Source organism: Ylistrum balloti, unplaced genomic scaffold (genome assembly GCF_031769215.1).
Source record: "Ylistrum balloti isolate Yb309-2 unplaced genomic scaffold, AGI_CSIRO_Ybal_v1 Utg371020, whole genome shotgun sequence".
NCBI lineage: Eukaryota > Metazoa > Mollusca > Bivalvia > Pectinida > Pectinidae > Ylistrum > Ylistrum balloti.
Window position 1 is genome coordinate 238,741 of NW_026782567.1, and position 18,868 is coordinate 257,608.

General features: G+C 33.5%; 1 protein-coding gene across 1 annotated transcript; it reads right to left on the reverse strand.

Annotated features, from left to right (window-relative positions):
- Positions 1–11,356: 11,356 nt before the first annotated feature.
- Positions 11,357–18,683, reverse strand: LOC132560135 (monocarboxylate transporter 12-like). The gene is made up of 8 exons (XM_060224784.1): positions 18,662–18,683; positions 16,338–16,580; positions 15,442–15,585; positions 14,464–14,889; positions 13,846–14,115; positions 13,397–13,522; positions 11,904–12,034; positions 11,357–11,416 (listed from the first exon to the last, which is right to left on the reverse strand). Exons 1-8 carry the CDS (start codon positions 18,681–18,683, stop codon positions 11,357–11,359), a joined length of 1,422 nt encoding a protein of 473 aa, XP_060080767.1.
- Between the last annotated feature and the right edge of the window lie 185 nt (positions 18,684–18,868).

Here is an 18,868-nt window from a genome sequence, read left to right on the forward strand (position 1 = left end):
GCCAAAATCTCTACTTAGCTGCAGCAGGGAACAAATGATGCTATTTGCATAAGTGTCTTCCGTGCAATCGTCTAGGTACATTAAAATTTTCGTTTCATTTAACTCTATAAATAGGAAACTTGTAAAGAAAACGTGTAGATTGAGCTACAGATTATTGTAAAAGACGCCGTCTGTGTTTAGTATTATACATGATGAAAAACGGTTACTATGGTATTTCGCATCTTATATGCGACCCAACGCTATCATCTTTCACATTTATTTTATATGAATAATTGTGATGGCAGTTTAAGAACTGTCTTCACTATGTAGGGATATTGGTTCACGTGTTGAGTGCTCGTGTTTATGGAAGGCTGTGAAATGGAGTGAAATCAGTCGTTTCTTGCTATGGTCCCAATGGCCCAAATCAATCCTTATATATATATATATATATATATATATATATATATATATATATTCAATATATTAATCCGCTTAAGTAATTTGAAGTCTGGCAATGATGTTCAAATTGCCATGTAGTGCATTTAAGCACGACTAAGGAGAGACAACTCCCCGTGGACATAATTACTCAAGTCAATGTCTGTGAAACAAGTTAAAGTTTTTATTTGGAGTTTCCTTGCGCATCAAGTGGAGTCACTTCCACATGATATCTCCTGATAGCTGAACTAGAGAGGAACGACATTATAATTAGATCACATTTAAATATCCTAACCTAAATCCGATAGAACCTGATCACATTATATTTACAACGGCTTACCATGCTTTATTGCCAAGCCCAAATGACACCAGTTTAACAGGTTTTAGTTCATCTGGGCCTGGGAACAGAATATCTTAGCTATCTCACTTTGGTGGATGTCCAGCAATCAAGCCAGATACGATGTTAAAAAGGGAGAAAGTTTAGTTTTATTGTTTCAAAATGTATCATGTAATGGTGTTAGTACCATGTGTATGTTTTTTAGGTTCCAAATACCGGCAATACACATGATACATGTCCACAATTCGTTTGAACTTGTTGTAAAAGCTATAAACTAGAAATTTTCACATATACACAACCTCTTATCTATCAATCATTTCTACAAATATGATAGTTAACCATTCAATTTATCTATATATTACATATCCCGAATCTAGACTTTACAACTTCAGATATTTCATTTGTGTTACCGAAAAAGAACTTTCTAAATGTGACTCCTTACTAATACCGGAATTTTACATTGTATACAATGTTTTCTTTTTACTATCCATAACAATCGAACGCATTCTGCAAATAATCAAACATTATCACCTTGCACCTCTTAGTTACTGAAAAGAAGCCATTTAAAGATTTTAACAGAATTGACCCCTTTGACTTTGAAAGCGGTTCAAGGCCATTCATATTTTCAAACTTGATAACCAGTGTCCGGTTTATTTTACATGTAAAATATATATGCTCAAGACCTTATGGAACTTGTGGAAATTTTGTTCACCAAAAGATAAATATTCAAATTTGATCCCTCTCGAGAAAATATGTATGAATACATTCAAAAGCAAAAGATCACAATATGCAAATGACAAAAATTCAATATCGTATGCCATATCATCAAATTTTATATAATATGTCCAATGGTTATTATATATGAAATATCAAGAGTGTAGACCTTGTGGAACCTGAGAAGAGGTTTTCAAAGTTTGATACTGAAAATAGCAATGTTTAAATTTGAGCCCTATCGAGTGTCACGTCGTATGTATATATTTGTTGTTTGTGAACGTTCGGTGTTGTCGTTGTTCCTGTCGGGCCACCGTATCTTGTGTGCGACCAGGGGAATGTGGGAATTCATGGCAGTCGCGTGGATTCCCAAGCCGTTGTTTACGGGTTGTTTACCCGAGTTTTATCTGCAATAGCGGATGTGTAACATGTTAAGGCACAGATTACAAATTCAAATTCAAATTCTTTTATTGAAACTCAGATCATACATACATGACATATGAGGATGTCCATATGAAAACATGGCGTAGTCAGAGTTAGCATGGTATACAATAGATAGTTGCACAATTGAAATGAGATGTCAAACATTTTAATGTTTTGTAGTTTAGGTGTTTATCCAAAACTTCATTTCACCAAATATATAAAGATATACAAATGAATGTAATTTAAACAGCATTTTTATGTTTTGTTTATATCCAATTTACAAACTATATACAGAGTGGCATAGTAAAAATGCTACCTTTTAGACATTTGCCCAAAACTTCAATATGTGAGATATACATTTGCATAATTTTATATATACATCCTTTGTTAGAGCATTATAGTAGACACTATCAATGAACTGGTGTCTAATATCAGAAAAGTGATGATACACTAATAAGTAGCGGTATTCATTTGCACTACATAATTCATCAGTACGTGCCACAGCATTCCATCTGCCAACCTCAACGGGAAGGCGATGATTGGTAGTTCTATAGTTTGTTAGATATTTTTTTATAATAATTTGGAGTACTACTTGGTAAATACTCTTCTAATTTCAGCTCAGGCATAAATAGCTTACACAGTGAACCTTTACTAGAGTTTTCAACAACACTTAACCATGTTTGTACATATTGATCACTCAATCTTTGTTTTACAGCGTTTTTTAACCAATTGATATTAAAAAATGATTGACTATACCATACATGAGCCATACCACATTCTTCTAATGTGGTCTTAATAACCCGTAACCAGTTACTACAGAAACTATTAATATGATAATAATGCAATAAAAAAAAAAACTACAGCACATGTGTCAATTTGTTCATCTTTGATGTGACTATTCTACCCCAATAAGTGATCTTAAGAGTTTTTATCTGCAAAGATAATGGAGTACGACCAGTTTCTCCATACAGCATAAATTTTGGAGTACTTTTCTTGACTCCTAGAATATTTTCAAGAAAATCCAAGTGTACATTCTCTATACAATCCGTGTTTGAGAACCCCCAGAAACCACATCCATATAGCAGGATTGGCACAATAGTCTGATCAAAAAGTATCAACTGACAATCGATTGGTAGATTTAATGAATTAATTCTAGTATATAATGCATACATAGCATTTGTCGCCTGGGAAACAAGCTGGGCTTTCGTCGCACCGAAATTTCCAGACTTTATAAAAATAATACCTAAGTACTTATAACAATCTACAATCTCAATATTTCCACCATTAAAATAAAAATGATTTCTCGGTCTACCTCTACTATTAAAGATTACAATTTTTGTTTTATTACCATTCACTTTCAGTTTATAGTCATCACAGTACACAGCAAAAGTATCCAGATTTTTCTGTAAGTCATTTGCATTATTTGCAACTATAATAGTAACATCTGCGTAGCACATGACAATAAGGGTTATACACAAATCTATCATTTCTCTTTCGCTTAAATCAACACCTTTACAGTCATTTAAAAACAAAGAAAATAACAGAGGAGAAAGATTTTTCTCCTGCCTAACACCGTTTACACATGGTGAAAAAAAGAAAAACATTATTCTTAATCTTAACACAAGATTTGATACCTATTTACATATTGGTAATCAAATGAAAAAAAATCCATTCACACCATTTTTAAGGGATTTATTACAAAGCACTATTCGCCACACTGTGTCGAACGCCTTGGAAAATATATAAAGGCGCAAAATAACTTTTGTTTTTTAAATTTCAACAACACAATTAAAGATCCAAGTACAAACATATTATCTACAGTGCTATAACCACTGCGAAAACCCGTTTGTGTTTCTGATAAGATATCATATCGAGAAACGTACTCTGTAAGACGTTTATTGAAAATCGCTGTCAATTATTTTCCAACACAGCTTAAAATAGTAATTGGCTATAATTTCCTGGTTGAGTCGGGTCACCACTTTTATATACAGGACATATATATCCTTCAAGCCAGGCATCTGGTATGTGTCCCGAATTAAGTATAATGTTACAGAGTTTAGTGTATATTGGTAACATCACATTTTCTGACGCTATAATATACTCATTCATCACTCCATCGAGCCCTGCCGATTTACCTTTTTTCAAGTTTCGTATAGCTTTTTAAATTTCATCTTCTGTTATTATCTTGTTAAGTATTTCATTACTATGTTCATCACTACTAACCAGATCAAATTCCTCGCTTTCTCCATTATTACAATTCAAATCACGAAAACATGTATACATTTCATCAATATTCACCTTATTTCCAGTACTATTCTTATTAATTGTATTTATTTAATGATTTCCAGTACATTTTTGGGTCCTTTGTTCTCATTATACGTAACTTGATCATCGTAGCTTTATAGTTTTTAATATGTTTGTTCATTATTCTTTGGTATCGTTTCCTGTATGCTTGTAAATTCCGCCTGTTTGTTTCACTTTTATTATGATATTTTTTCTTTGCAATATGATAGTGTTTCCGCCCACTTTTACACTCCGCTCCAAACCAGGTAATATTATTCACATTAACTCTAACCCCGGGGCACTTCTTATTTTTAAATGCCTTATTAGTACTATTTTTCAGTACAGCACACATACTATTTGCTACAGAATTCACAAATTCACTATCAATTACATCAGGAATTTGACAAAGCAGTTCTGAAGTTTGCTGAATATCAATATTTCTTACAAATACATCAGCCTTGTCAGCATCAATGGTACTAGTGTTGTTACTTGTAACTCTCCCAATACCTTTATCTTTTCCATGTCTACCATTAACAATACATAGGTGAATACTTCTTCACAGATCAATTATTTTTGATCATGGTTATTCACTATTGTATCCTTATTTGAACGCTGTAACGCAACATTTTGATTTGACAGAATATTAACAGTATTTATTTCATAATTATTCAGACCTATTCCAATATTATCGATCAAAAAATCATCAAACTCATAATAATCACACAAAACACCTGTCCTGGCATTAAAGTCACCGGTTAACAAAGTATTACCAGGTACAGATTGAACATGAGTTACCTCCCTTTGTAACGCTTCCCACATATCATTACTAGCATACTTGGAGCCTTCTGGTGGCAGATAAACCAAACCAATGTAAATATCTGATTCTACTTTCCTAAATTGTTTAGATATGATACACCAAAAGATAAACTCTGACGTAACAGGCAGTACTGACACATATTTAAGAATATCTTTCTTGATTTCAAAGGCAATATTACCAGAAGATCTAATAGTTTTCTGTTTTCTATTATGATAAAAAAAAAAGTCATATCCTGGTATTTCAATTTTTTGAAAGTCATTTACCTTGGTTTCACCAAGCCATATAATATGTTTATCACACAAAAGTAATGTAATTCAGGGTAATTATATCTCGTTAGCCCGCTGCTTATTAAATTCGCTTAGATCGTGCAGCTCATCCATGCGTAGCATTGTTATTATGAGGTGTAATGCTAAATTAGGGCGGATATTCTTAAGTATTGTGTTGTTATCAGCTAGGAATATCATTATTGTAGCCATGTCTTTGTAATGAGGCAGTTAGTATAACTTATATATATCTTATTGACATTTAGAATACACGGGTGAAAACGTGTGCATGTTTTGAAAGTTTAATTTTTCAAACAAGGTTTTATCAATATATTCCATAGCAATTGATCACAGAATGCTACAGACAATTTGACATCAAGGTGTACCTAATGGTTAAAAAGAATATAATATTGATTTGTTTGTCATATTTGAACCCTGTAACCTTGAAAAATAGTCAAAGTCATTTCTATTATCAAACTCGATTGTAAGTTAGTGAAATAATCATGAATAGAAAATATCCAAACTTGTAGAATTCAAGTTCAAGTTTCTAAAAATATGTTTCACAAAATTTCCTACCGAAATCCGGAAGATAGCATTTTACAAACAAATGTTTTCCTAGAAATGGTATTTATATGCAATTTTACATATCGTATCCGTAGAGGAGTCAAATAAGTTCAGCCGTTAATATGATATTGCAATTAAGGACAAAATCTGATATGACGTCATGGAGGCCATTTCTTTTTTTCCGATGACATTGAAAATGTCACTGACTGGTAGAGAAGATCTGAGAGAAAGCTTTTTCCGTTATAATTAAACGAAATATAAGTAACTGATAAAGATTTTTTACTAATTTGTCGACACTTTGAAAGATCAAAGGAAATTTTCAAAATTTGAGCTCTGAAAAATCGTTTCTTTATTTGACAAATTACATGGAAATAATTTACAATTGATATATCTGCACGAACTCTGTACACTCAACGATTTTCGAGATATGACCATTTTCGTGTATGTTCAAGTTTTTAACGTATGACGTCATGTCGACCGTATTGGATTTTTGACATTAAAAATGTTACACGTACGTCTTCACATATATACCAATAAAATATTAAATAGACTATAAACCTATTTCTTAATGGCAATAAAAATTGGGATTCCACAAATTTCGGAATAAAAAATAATAATAATTAGAAATTGTTGGCAAACAATTTGATGGACTTTGAATTCATAGTTGGAAGCAAACCAAAGTTGGTTGTCTAGTACACTGAAGTTTACAAGAAAAGTGAACCCCAGCGCACTAGTTTGAGAACTGGAGTTGACTAGCTTGTGTTGTGGTGTTTTTATGCACTACAAGCAAAAGTGGGAATATATCATGTTCAAAGCAGTATAATGTATGATATTACAGTCTTTCAAGTCAGAGACTGTGGGTCTACGCATATAATGTATTTCCCTTGGTCTACTTTTTTGAAATTTATTTTTCTTAAAAGATTAATTTAATAAATCTGGGATACAAAAAAGAAAAGAAAGAATAAAATGGTTACATAGCTGTAGCCTCCTGTAGCATTTAATTGTAGGGCCAGTTAAAGGGAAACCAGAGACAATCCATATCCGAGAAAGACGAGTTTTATCACTGGCCACTAGACAAACGGCTGATGATGATACAATGATATCTAGTTGGAGAAGAAGACCACAACGGTGACAATAACACACATACGTGGATATGTCGGCATGCTGAAACACAAATTTAAAAACACCACTTCAGTGAAGTCATGAATTGCGCAGTTAAAATTTGTTGATAAACTTGTGTTCCCTTTTATATTTATGCAGTGCTAATTTGAATTTCTTTCAATATCCAGAGAACATAATACATAGATATGATTTTTGCATTTTTCTCACATCAATGCTTCTGCTGAAAGCATTCGGCGACGAGACTACAACATCGATTGTGTTCATAAAGATATCAAGTTTAACTACACGTCTGTATCGTTACAGTCACGGTTAATAGATCTCCATGGCTACCTGAACATCTTCAACGACACCATTATTCTTCCGCTTTTAATTTTAAGAAGTTAACATCGAATGCAAGTCGGTCTGCAAGGTTGTCCTCATTATAAAATAGTACAGACAAATTAAAAATAGATATACACTTTATTTATTTTACAACAATTGCGAAACAAGTTATTTCAATTTATACTATTCACTCTTGCTAGCCCGGACGTAAGCGCACGATGAGTCTTATTGTGGGAGGAAACCGGAGTACCCGGGGAAAACCCACGTGTCAGGGTAAAAAGTCTAGGTTATCTGAAAAAATGTTGTTCTATATAATACACTATGACTTACCATTTAAATTTTTTGTGACAACATACTCATTTAAGATTTTATGCTTTTTACCTTTTAGTTTCTTTGATGTTACTTCCTTTTTAGATCGCTGTGTGTTTTACCAGTTGATGGCCTTAATAAGATTTTATGCGTTGACGGGCCGTTCAGAATGTTATAATAATAATAATAATAATTTTTAAGCAGTCCAAATTTAGAATATCATAAATAATCTTTATTTCTTACGCCGCAATGTTAAATTACTTTTACTACACTTAGTTACCATATTTTATCCAACGAGACTCTAAAAACATTGATACCTGTATTTATGTTTTTTCAAGGGAGATAATTTAAACCAAAATTGTTAAAAAATGTAGTTCACTGACCAATCGGCAATAATTAGCAACGATTAATGTTTATTGGTGCTGAGTAGAGAAGAAAATGTCAACAAAAGTATGATGGATTAAGTAAAATGAAATCCAAGCTTTTCTAATAATTCTATTTATCATATCCGAAATTTATTTAGAAACAAAAATGCATTACATACCGGTAATACAATTTTGCTTGTTTATTTTTAAAAGACAGCAAGATGCCAAGTGTTGATTAAGACAGGAAGAGATGACGATAAGCACTATAAATTATCATTATAATAAAAATAATTAATTAAATAATAAATTTATTGACAAGGTTTTCAAATTCTTTAATTTTGGTCCAGATATTCGTAAATGGATAAAAGTTTTTCATACTAATGTCAGTGCTTTTGTTAATCAAGGTGGTAATGTATCTTCATCCATCTATATAAGAAGGGGCTGTCAACAAGGTGATCCAATCGCGCCATATATCTTTGTTCTCTGTGTTGAAATTTTGGCCATTAAACTAAAACATAACAAAAACATTAAGGGTATAAACATCAGTAATATTCCAATTCTTATCTCACAATATGCAGACGACACCTCTCTTATATTAGATGGCTCTGAAATATCATTAAAAGAATCTATTTTAGAATTAAATGCTTTCGCAAAATTCTCTGGTTTGAATCTAAATATTGACAAAACACAAGTGATCTGGATAGGAAGTAAAAAATATAGTGAAGATACTTTGTTACCTGACTTGAAATTACAGTGGGGAAAGGTCAAATTCACGCTTCTTGGAATTGAATTCAGTGTCAATCTTCATGAAATTCCAAAATTAAACTATGATAAAAAATTAATTAAATTGAAATCTATCATTAAGATGTGGAATAGGAGATCACTGACTCAAATTGGGAAAATTCATCTTATTAAATCTTCAATGATATCACAGTTTAACCATTTATTTATGTCTTTGCCAAACCCAGACAACCAGTTCTTGAATAAGCTCAACTCCATCCTTTTTAGCTTTTTATGGAACAGTAAAACTGACAAGGTAAAGAGAGATATTGTTACCCAGAATTTGGGTAACGGTGGACTTAAAATGGTAGATATAAAGTTGTTTATAGATAGTCTGAAATTAGGCTGGATTAGAAGATTACACCAGAAATCTGCTAAATGGCAAGCAATTCTTCAAACATATATTGACCTACATATGCTATCTTCCTGTGGAAGTGATTACATTCAGAAATGTTGTAATATCTGTAGAAATAATTTCTGGGGTGATGTTTTCAAAGCCCTGTTGAGGTTCAGTGAAAGGGTGGAGGTAGAATATGTTAAGAAAAATATTTGGAAAACTCCTTTATGGTATAATAAAGATTTGTTGATAGGGAAGACAAGTATATTCTACAAGACATGGTATGATATGGGAGTGATGATAGTTAATGATTTATTCAAAGATTTTTCTACTGGCACTTTCTACACTTTTCAAGATTTTAAGCAAATTTATAATGTAAATTCAAATTTCCTTGAATACCATGGTGTAGTCTCTGTGGTTAAGTCATATTTAGCTAGATCTGACTTTGTAAGAACATGTACCTCTCACGTTTTTCCAACCATTCCAAGTAGTATTGAGTGTTTTGTAAAAAAAAGGAAATGGGTCAAAAGATATATATCATCTTTTAGTAAAAAACGATACAATTTCTACTGGGAGGAAAAGATGGGAAGAAATATTAGAATTTGATGTTCTAAATTGGAGGGATATTTATAAAAATTGTTTTCGTGCAACAAAAAATACAAAACTTCAATGGTTTCAGTACAGAGTGGTTCAACACATCTTAACAACAAATTTATATATGTTTAAAATTCGACTACTGAATAACCCAAACTTGACAATGAAATCTTAATTATCATTAAATATTACATATATAAGGCAAGATGTCAACACAAAGCCTTAAGTGTATATAGTCTTATTTATTCAGGGAATTTTATACCTTTCAGAAATATATTGCCAATAGTAAAGGTGAACAGGCACAGTTAAGTTTTAATGAGGAATGGAGAAAATGGAGAAAATTATTGGAATTGGCCAATTCTTAACTTTAAATACATTTACTGTCATGTAGTATGTTTTACCGTATTTTAGTATTCTCTGTCTTTACAGTATAGCAGGCCCCTTGCTTACCCTTATAGTATTTATTTATTTATTTATTTATTTACCAGGTATTTTTCTTTATACTCGAGTCCCTATTGTTTCGCTGATTATTGCAATTTTTACTAACCCAGATCACCTCTCTCTCCCCCCCCCTCTCTCTCTCCCCCCCCCCCCCCCCCCCTCTCTCTCTCTCTCTCTCTCTTTTCTCTCCTCTTTATCTTTATGTGTAGTATTGATGTATGTGTAGGAGTGGGTGTGTAAGGGTAGTGTTGTGATGTTAGTAAGGGTGTTGATGAAAATGCCAGGCGATGATGTATGGATGGATTTCAAGTTATAATGACAAATTGTGTTGATAGTTAGGTTGATGATGAGGTGCATATGTGATAATGAATGCTGAGGATGAATCTAATGACATGAAGGTGGTGACAAAGGCATATTGAATATGACAATGATGAAGAATGTATTGACATGATTACTTGATTGAGATAATGATGACTGATGATTATGATGAGGAGGTAATGTTTATAATGAGGAGGATAATGATGATGAGGTAATGTTTATAATGAAGAAGATAATGATGATGGTAATGTTTATGATGATGATGATGATGACGATGATGATAATGATGATGATGATGATGATGATGATGGTGATGGTGTTTCTTTTTCTTCTTCTTCTGATGATGATTACGATGATGGTGTTTGTGATGATGATGATGATGATGATGATGATGATGATGATGATGATGATGATGATTACGATGATGGTGTTTGTGATGATGATGATGATGATGATGATGATGATGATGATGATGATGATGATGATGATGATGATGATGCAACTTAATCGAGATTATGGTGATGTGTGAGTGAGCATATTGTATGTTGTATGTTTGATGATGTTTTGTTGATGTAATTGTTATGTACATTAAAAACTCTTGAAAAATTGAAAAAATAAAATAAAAAAAATAATAATAATAATTCATAATAAGAAAACAAATGTTTAGCACTATCCAATGGGAAAACGAAGGAACTCGGTTATAAAGCTAAGCCGGGACATTTTTTTTAAATGTGTTAATTTCTATTCATTTATCATTGCTATGATAGTTGGAAATATCATATCATTTTCCAAAATCATTTCGTACCACAGAGGGTTTTTCTTCGCATTTGTTTCGCCGCGACCGCTGTGTGTTCACTGGACCCCTTGGCCAACATAAGGGTACGTTAAAGAAACAGATATCATTTCTAAAACTGCAACTGTATTTTAAATACAATGGGATGTAATATTTATCACCTGTTAGCGTGTAATGATACCGATGAGAATAAGCATAACAATAGGTCTATCTGGTGAAAAGCCCTAAAAATGCAATTGTGATACATATCTGTATAATTCACACTTGTCAAAACATAATATATTTGATATATGTAAATATATTATTTACGCAATCTATGGTATATATATATAAAAAAAACAACATTAACATTTTAGCAGAAAGACACTTTTTGAAACTTCATATACCAACTGAATTTCTGATATAAACTTTGAATTATTCCGCCAACATTGCGGAATAGCAGCCATTAATAACACGTTTGTTAATGTTTGCTGGGGTTTTCGCCTCGTGAATAGCCAGGGTCGTATTGAAGCGGGACCATCGTGCAGTAGCTGGTTGTTTCCTCATTAAACAACATACAATTTCAAAGTTCAATAAGGGTAAATCGCCTTGTTCCAAGACACATCCACGCAATAAAAATCCTGTTTATACTGTATTTGGTATTTGGTTTAAGGTTTGCAGAGAAATGTTTGGCGTCTTTTCAAGAGAACAACTGCTGGTTAATACACTGACACTGCCACTCATGTTTTGTTTTCGTCTCGCCAGGTAACTAAGCGGTAAACCAACTAAACCTCCTAATCCAATGACTGCTCCGCCGAAGAAGAAAGAATTATTGTAGTCACCAGAGATGTCAGAGAGGACGCCTGGAGATCAAAAACGAAATTTACGACGCATTAAAATTATACACTGTGAAAACATGTCTGCATCTTCAGATGAAAATGTTTCCTGAACCCCATTTTCATAAGGTAACAATATTTATCAATGAATATCGATTTTAAAGATAATGGAGTTTGCATCAAGGCGATAGCTGTCAAACCTTCAAGCAACTTTTGCAATTTTTGTTGTTGTTACAGGGACACATCTAGCGCCCACACACACGTTACAGTATCATGCGCACAATTGTGCAATAGGATCGCACATTTCGTGCGGTTTGGTAAAATGGTTTACTAAATATTATAATATTAAATGAATATAGATTTTAAAGATAATGGAGTTTGCATCAAGGCGACAGCTGTCAAATCTTCATGTTACTTATAATATGTTTTATTGTTATAACAGTTGATTCATTATCATAACAAGATAATCGGTACAAAAATTGACATATTAGTGTATTTGAAATGCTTCGTCTACGAAATGACACTTTAAAGAATCAAAGAGCCGTGGTAACGCACAACGCGCCAAATCTTCGTGCACACGTCGTGCACATATCGAGCGCGCGTGCGCGCACACACACGTTACAGTATCATGCGCACAAATTTGCAATAGGATCGCACGTTTTGTGCGGTTTGGTAAAATGGTTTACTAATTATTACGAATTAAAAATTAAACGGAAAAATTCGTGAAGTCTTACTAAATAGCGATCACATGAACTTTAAAACTGATCGGTGATTATGAAAGTCATTTTTTAATTCGACAGTTTTCGACATTACATCGGACCTGCATTAATCAGTCGTTCACACTTCAGCAAGCAGTAGTAGTAGTACCTCGGGCAACAAAAGTTTTCATGTATATTGGACAGGTCCGGATCCGTACGGGCTAGGTCGCCCGTGTAACAATCTAAACCCTTAAGATTTGCCTGAACATATAGTTTTTGCTAATAAAATTAATGAAAATGAGAGAAATACAGAAGGAATGAAAATTAATTTCCTTTCTAGCGATACGAGATTTTAAGCGATTAATTGCTGTGTATCATATTTCGCTACCGACTGCAATCTTAAATATGCCTGACGACCACATTTCTCGTAGATCCTGTTATGATCAGGCAAAAGTGCCTTCACACAAAGTACTTAAAAGAATAATGGTCAGGCGTTAATGGCTAAATTATGATAAAATTTCAGGATAATTTAAATACGAATTTTGTCAATACAAAGTCGCTCATATCGCAGTGCGATTGAACAATTTAGGAAAGAAATCAATAATTAACACTGATAAAGAATATGAGTAAGAGGGTCAGTTATTGTGGTGAAGGCAATACAGACGATTTACGTTTTTTCATATTTGTTTACCTGCTACAGGAGATCCGATGAAAAACCCTATTCCCATACAAAGGAATGCGATCCCAAGCGAGCTGGACAGGTATTGTAACCCCATTAACTTCACCAGGTTCACAACTATCAGACATGCGTACGTTGCTGTAAAAATAGATAACTGTACGTATACTACCCAGACATGGTGGTATGAAGAAACATTGGGGATCACTTAAAGAAAGTGCTTCGAGTCTAAATTTTCCTTTTGTAACAATGTATCCGGCCAGTTGAGTTAGTTGGGACATACACACCCAATAAGAAGACTTTTTTCTCAATATTGCAACATATTCTGCTTGTGCTTAATAAATCGGACCATGGAGATAAAAAAAACTATATTCTATAATTCGATTGTGAATCAAATTCTGAAAGGATTGTTTCATCTGCAAAAATGATTATGAATATTACATTATAATAAAATTCATAGCTACCTGAGACTGCACCATAAACTGCTGAATAGACCGAAAGAGTGATAAACGTTGTGAAATAAGGAACACAGCATGTAGACACTCCACCAATTATAAGCATTGTACTCTCCAGAATGAGAGTGTTGACCCAAGGTTTGTCTGACAAGTAGCCTACTAACACACGAACAATTGTACTCGATATCCCGATTATCGAAATGAGAAGAGCACTTTCCCGCGAGGACAGCTGAACAGATGCTCCCTGGACTGGCAGGTAACTGAAAGGAATCGAATACCCTGCAAGTAACAATATATTATGATAATATAACTGGATACTGATTTATATCGATGACAAATGTGAAACATTTTATATCACTAAGGGTTTAATGTCCTAAAATAGTAAGGTCATATAAGGATTATATGTTTTATTTTTAAAGCACGAGGGAAAAATATCAAATATTGCTGTGTTCCGTTGACTGGGATATATGTCGTGATGATCCGCCGAACTCTTACACTCGACTTCAGATAACCTCGTATATGGAACACACCCCCATGTAAGATTTGATTTATCTCTCGACAATAACGACGTTTATATTAGATCCCTGACGATGAAGGATATTATGATTAGCATGAATTCCGCCTTACCTAATAAATACAGGAAAGACAACAACAACAACAGGAGGTAAGCAGGGTACGTCAGCAATGAGAAATTAAATGTATCCTTTAGAATATAACACGCCTTGGAACATTTGGACGCAATATTACTTCCTGGTTTGTTCATATGAACTCCTGTCTCATTTCTATTGGTCGGAGGACTAGCAGAAGTTTCTCGTTCACCAATAGGCCTATATAATGAGGCACAAACCACAGTGTTGAGCACAACAGCGGACATAATCCATAGAGTTCCACGCCAGCCATAGGTCTCGAGGAGAAACTCGCTAATTGGTGCGAATACTAATGCACCAACTCCAGATCCGGACACGGCTATTCCGTTAGCCAAAGCCCTTCGCTTTTCGAAGTACATGCCAACCATTATCATTGATGTAGGATAGAGTAATGCCATGCCAAAACCTACAAAATAATGCCAAACTTCTGATAATGTATTAATTTAACCGATGTCAAATTATTTGATATTTTAATACATGAAAGGCATTTACACGGGAATGTCAAATGAAGCGATATTTGGATATTTCCGAAGTCAAATTTAAGTGGGCTGAACTGTATGATAATTCCCGATGGCGCCCACTTTTCGTAGTCATCTAAGATCGCGTGAACAGAATATATCTATCAATGGATAACAGATGAAACCAATCATGAATGGGCCGCAGACACATGTAAAGGCATTAAATGAGACTTATTTTTCATCATGGCGGATTTGTAGTTACTAGTAGATGCAATATTATTTCACAGAATATATTTTCTAACAGAAAATTGTAGAAAAGACTCATAAATGAGTAACACTTTTTCATTAAAGATAAGATACAATAAAGATGTGTCACGGATGTCCTCAGCGAAAACAAGTCTTAACTTTTATATGTCTTATTGGAGTTATCAGAGCTCCCTCATCTTTATACCACTGCTAATACTTACAGGTAATTACTATATTGTGATAATGTTTATTACCTCCTACGAATCCGTACAACAGGATCATAACGTCAAGGTTTGGTGAGAACGTCGAGAGAAAAAATCCAATACTGGATAGAAGTCCACCACAGATGGCTACCCTCCGAGCACCATATTTTGTTATCACTACACCTGTGATAGGAGCTGGAAAGAATAATTTGATATTGTGTTTTATTTAGCCAACAACCCTAAAGAAATGTATAGTTATAATAGTGTACATATAATGATATTTAGTGCAAATTGTCGTATACAATGAATTTTTCGTGGTGGATTCATACCATAGCAATATAGCGTATGACGGGCATTGTCTTAACGAATTTTCATTTGAAAAGCATTGTATTGTGTAGGATAGCTCTAGTTCTTAACTGACACAAATATGGCATTGTAAAAAAACAACGAAAAAGCGAAATTTGCCGATGACGAAAAATAGATTAAAAAAAGAATAAGTTAATATTAGATGTAGCAGGTGTGACTCATGTTCTCGTGTAATGAATTACTGCCAGACCAGGAGTAATGAACAATTTAATTACATGCCAGGTATACATGACTTTTTGTAACTGCCTTCTGAAAATTAATCATCTACATCGGGCATCAAGTATTTAGTGGAACCCAACCATTAGTTAGGGATGCTTTTATGATGGCTAGATAAAAGTGACTGAATACATAATCTACATTTACTGCGCAGTCTTGCAGTTCAAATTGGTTATATTGAATACTCAATTTCATGATCATTTAGACATAGAATAATGCTGAAATGTGTTCATGTTTTGTGTGGACTTTGCACCAAGGTATGACAACGTCCAATAGTCTTGATAGATATTTTGTAGGATTGGAGTAAATCAATTGTTTAAGAAATACTCCTATTAATTTCAATTGCACGAGATTAAAACACCAACCTAATGTTAGGATTGTTCCGTACATGACAGAATTTATGATTTGCGTCTTTCCATTGCTTTCTCCAAACTCGCGTAGGAATTCCGGGTAAAATATCCCAAATACAGAGCTTACGCCATCTACGATCATACTGATGAAAAAACTGGAAATGGTGACAATCCATCCCCATCCACCGTCTGGGGGCTTTACAGGCATAGGATGCACGAGTGATTGGTCAGGTTGTTTGACATTAGTCACACGCTGTTCTAAATAGAAAATAGGGTATTAAAAAAAAATCTTTATTTTCTGCAAAACGGTATTGGCGGACATATACAATACAAATAATGATAACATAAATAAATTCTTATTATTTTGCACTGTACTATAAATTCATAACAAAAATTAATATATCTGTAAATAACATTCGAATATTTACCTTGCTGTCAAAGATTGTACAAAAGATAACAAGTGAATATCACAATTCAATACAAAGTTAGAGTTATATACAGTAGAGCCAAAATGAATTAAACGGCATATTCGTCCTTCAAGGACTCGTTGGCGATTCAAGGCAATAAACTGCGAATAACTGGGAAGCGCCTGAGGAAATGCAAAGTGTTAAAAAGATCAAAAATCTAAGAAGAGAGCTCAGGAGCCCCATAATTAGAAATATTTGATCATTCGACGGGACCAAATTAAATATTCGATTTAGTCGTGTTTCTGTGAACGAAGACATTGTTCATAGAAGATTGACCCTTTTTTCCGCAAAGACAGCTATATATCTACCTCCTGTTGTTTTAATCTCCATTCTGCTGATTTTAAACCCTTTATCAAACAATTTTTAAATGCTCAGTGGAAGAAGTAATGGAATCGATGTATCGATAATGAATTGTACTCCGTAAAACCTATCATCGGTGAATGGTTTCCATAATATAGAGACAACCACCGAGACGAAGTTATCCTTGCCCGTCTTTCGATAGTTCATACAAACCTTACACATTCAAACATCTTTAAAAGGCGAAGACAATCCTCGGTGCATAAGATTTGATCAGTCATTCACCGTCAAACAATTTTTATTTGACAGCATTGGCCTTCTGCTACTTGAGAATTTTTTCACCATAGCGTTACAAGTCTCCAGATCCTTTTGATACTATTGCGATATATAAAATTCTAGGTTATCTGAAAGATGTTGGTCTATATCAAAGACTTTGACGTACCACTTTGATCTTATATGATAATATAACTCTTTAAGTTTGATAGCATTTGTTTTTTTATCTTTTATTTTGTTTAATGTTTATCACTATGTTTCACCGCTTGTTGGCCCTAATTATCGTTTATGTGTGAACGGGTCGTTTAGAAGGTAATAATAATAATTAAAAACAATTTCATAGGTTGTTTACCGGATACGTATCTCAGAGTAATGCATGACAATAATGACTAAGTAATAAGTAAATAAAAAAATAAAAAGTTTATACAACAACGTTATTTTTTAATCAATTATACGTCTGAATATAAAACAAAAATATGTAATGTGGAACTCTCATCACTGAACTGCAGTACACGCGTTGATCCGCACCCACTCTCATACACAGAACTTTGTGAAATCGATACCTAAAGTAATGTAAATATTGTACTCGCATTTATATTCTTAATAGTAGCAAGTTCAGTCAACACTATTTTAAAATAGATATGTAGTGATGAACATTCTACATTGCTATATCATCGACAAAACTAATCTGATTTACGAAAAGGTGAATATCGTGGCAACATACAGCACCGTCAGAACGTATACTGTAAAACGGTGCGGTAGTTATCACTCGTTTTTTGCTTTTGTTTTCCGGCACCCATGCGATTAAAAAGTAAACAAAGCTCGGTCGATATTAGCTACCATGTATATTAATTTTAAAGTTTGGTTGCCTAGTTCTGTATAACGTCTAACTTTCAGAAGTGCACCTGTGTAAATGCATGACAGAAACACAGTGTTTGAATCATCCGTGTTGAATTTACTAAGATAAAGAGAGAAAAATCCAAAGTAATCGAAAAAGTCAAAAACCTAGACAGACAGGGAGGCACAGCAGCCCCAAAAGGAAGAAAATATTCGTAATTTTCATATATCAGATAATTTTAGAACAGTGTCAAGTGCATGTATATATTCTGAACCTTCCCACTATTTGAATGAATTAAAACGTGGCATGCAGGTAACAGCAAACTTCGGTCACTTAAAGACCAATAATACCATCTGATCTATAAAAAGATTACAAACTACGCACAAGTGAAAATCGTCTTGTATCTATTCTTAAATATACATCTTTAAAAAGTCTTATTTTTACAGTATCATTTTTATACTTACCTGCATTTACAACTGTCTTCATTTTCAATTTCTGATATGGAAAATACAATTATAATTCCAGTTCCAATTCACAAAAATTAAGGTAGATAATCCCTCTCTGTTTCAGTCAGTGAAACATGGCTGTTAACGTGACTTGTTTATATATACTGTATACTCTTGTTATTGTACACGATACACACCGGGTATTTAAGGTGTTCGGTGTTGTAT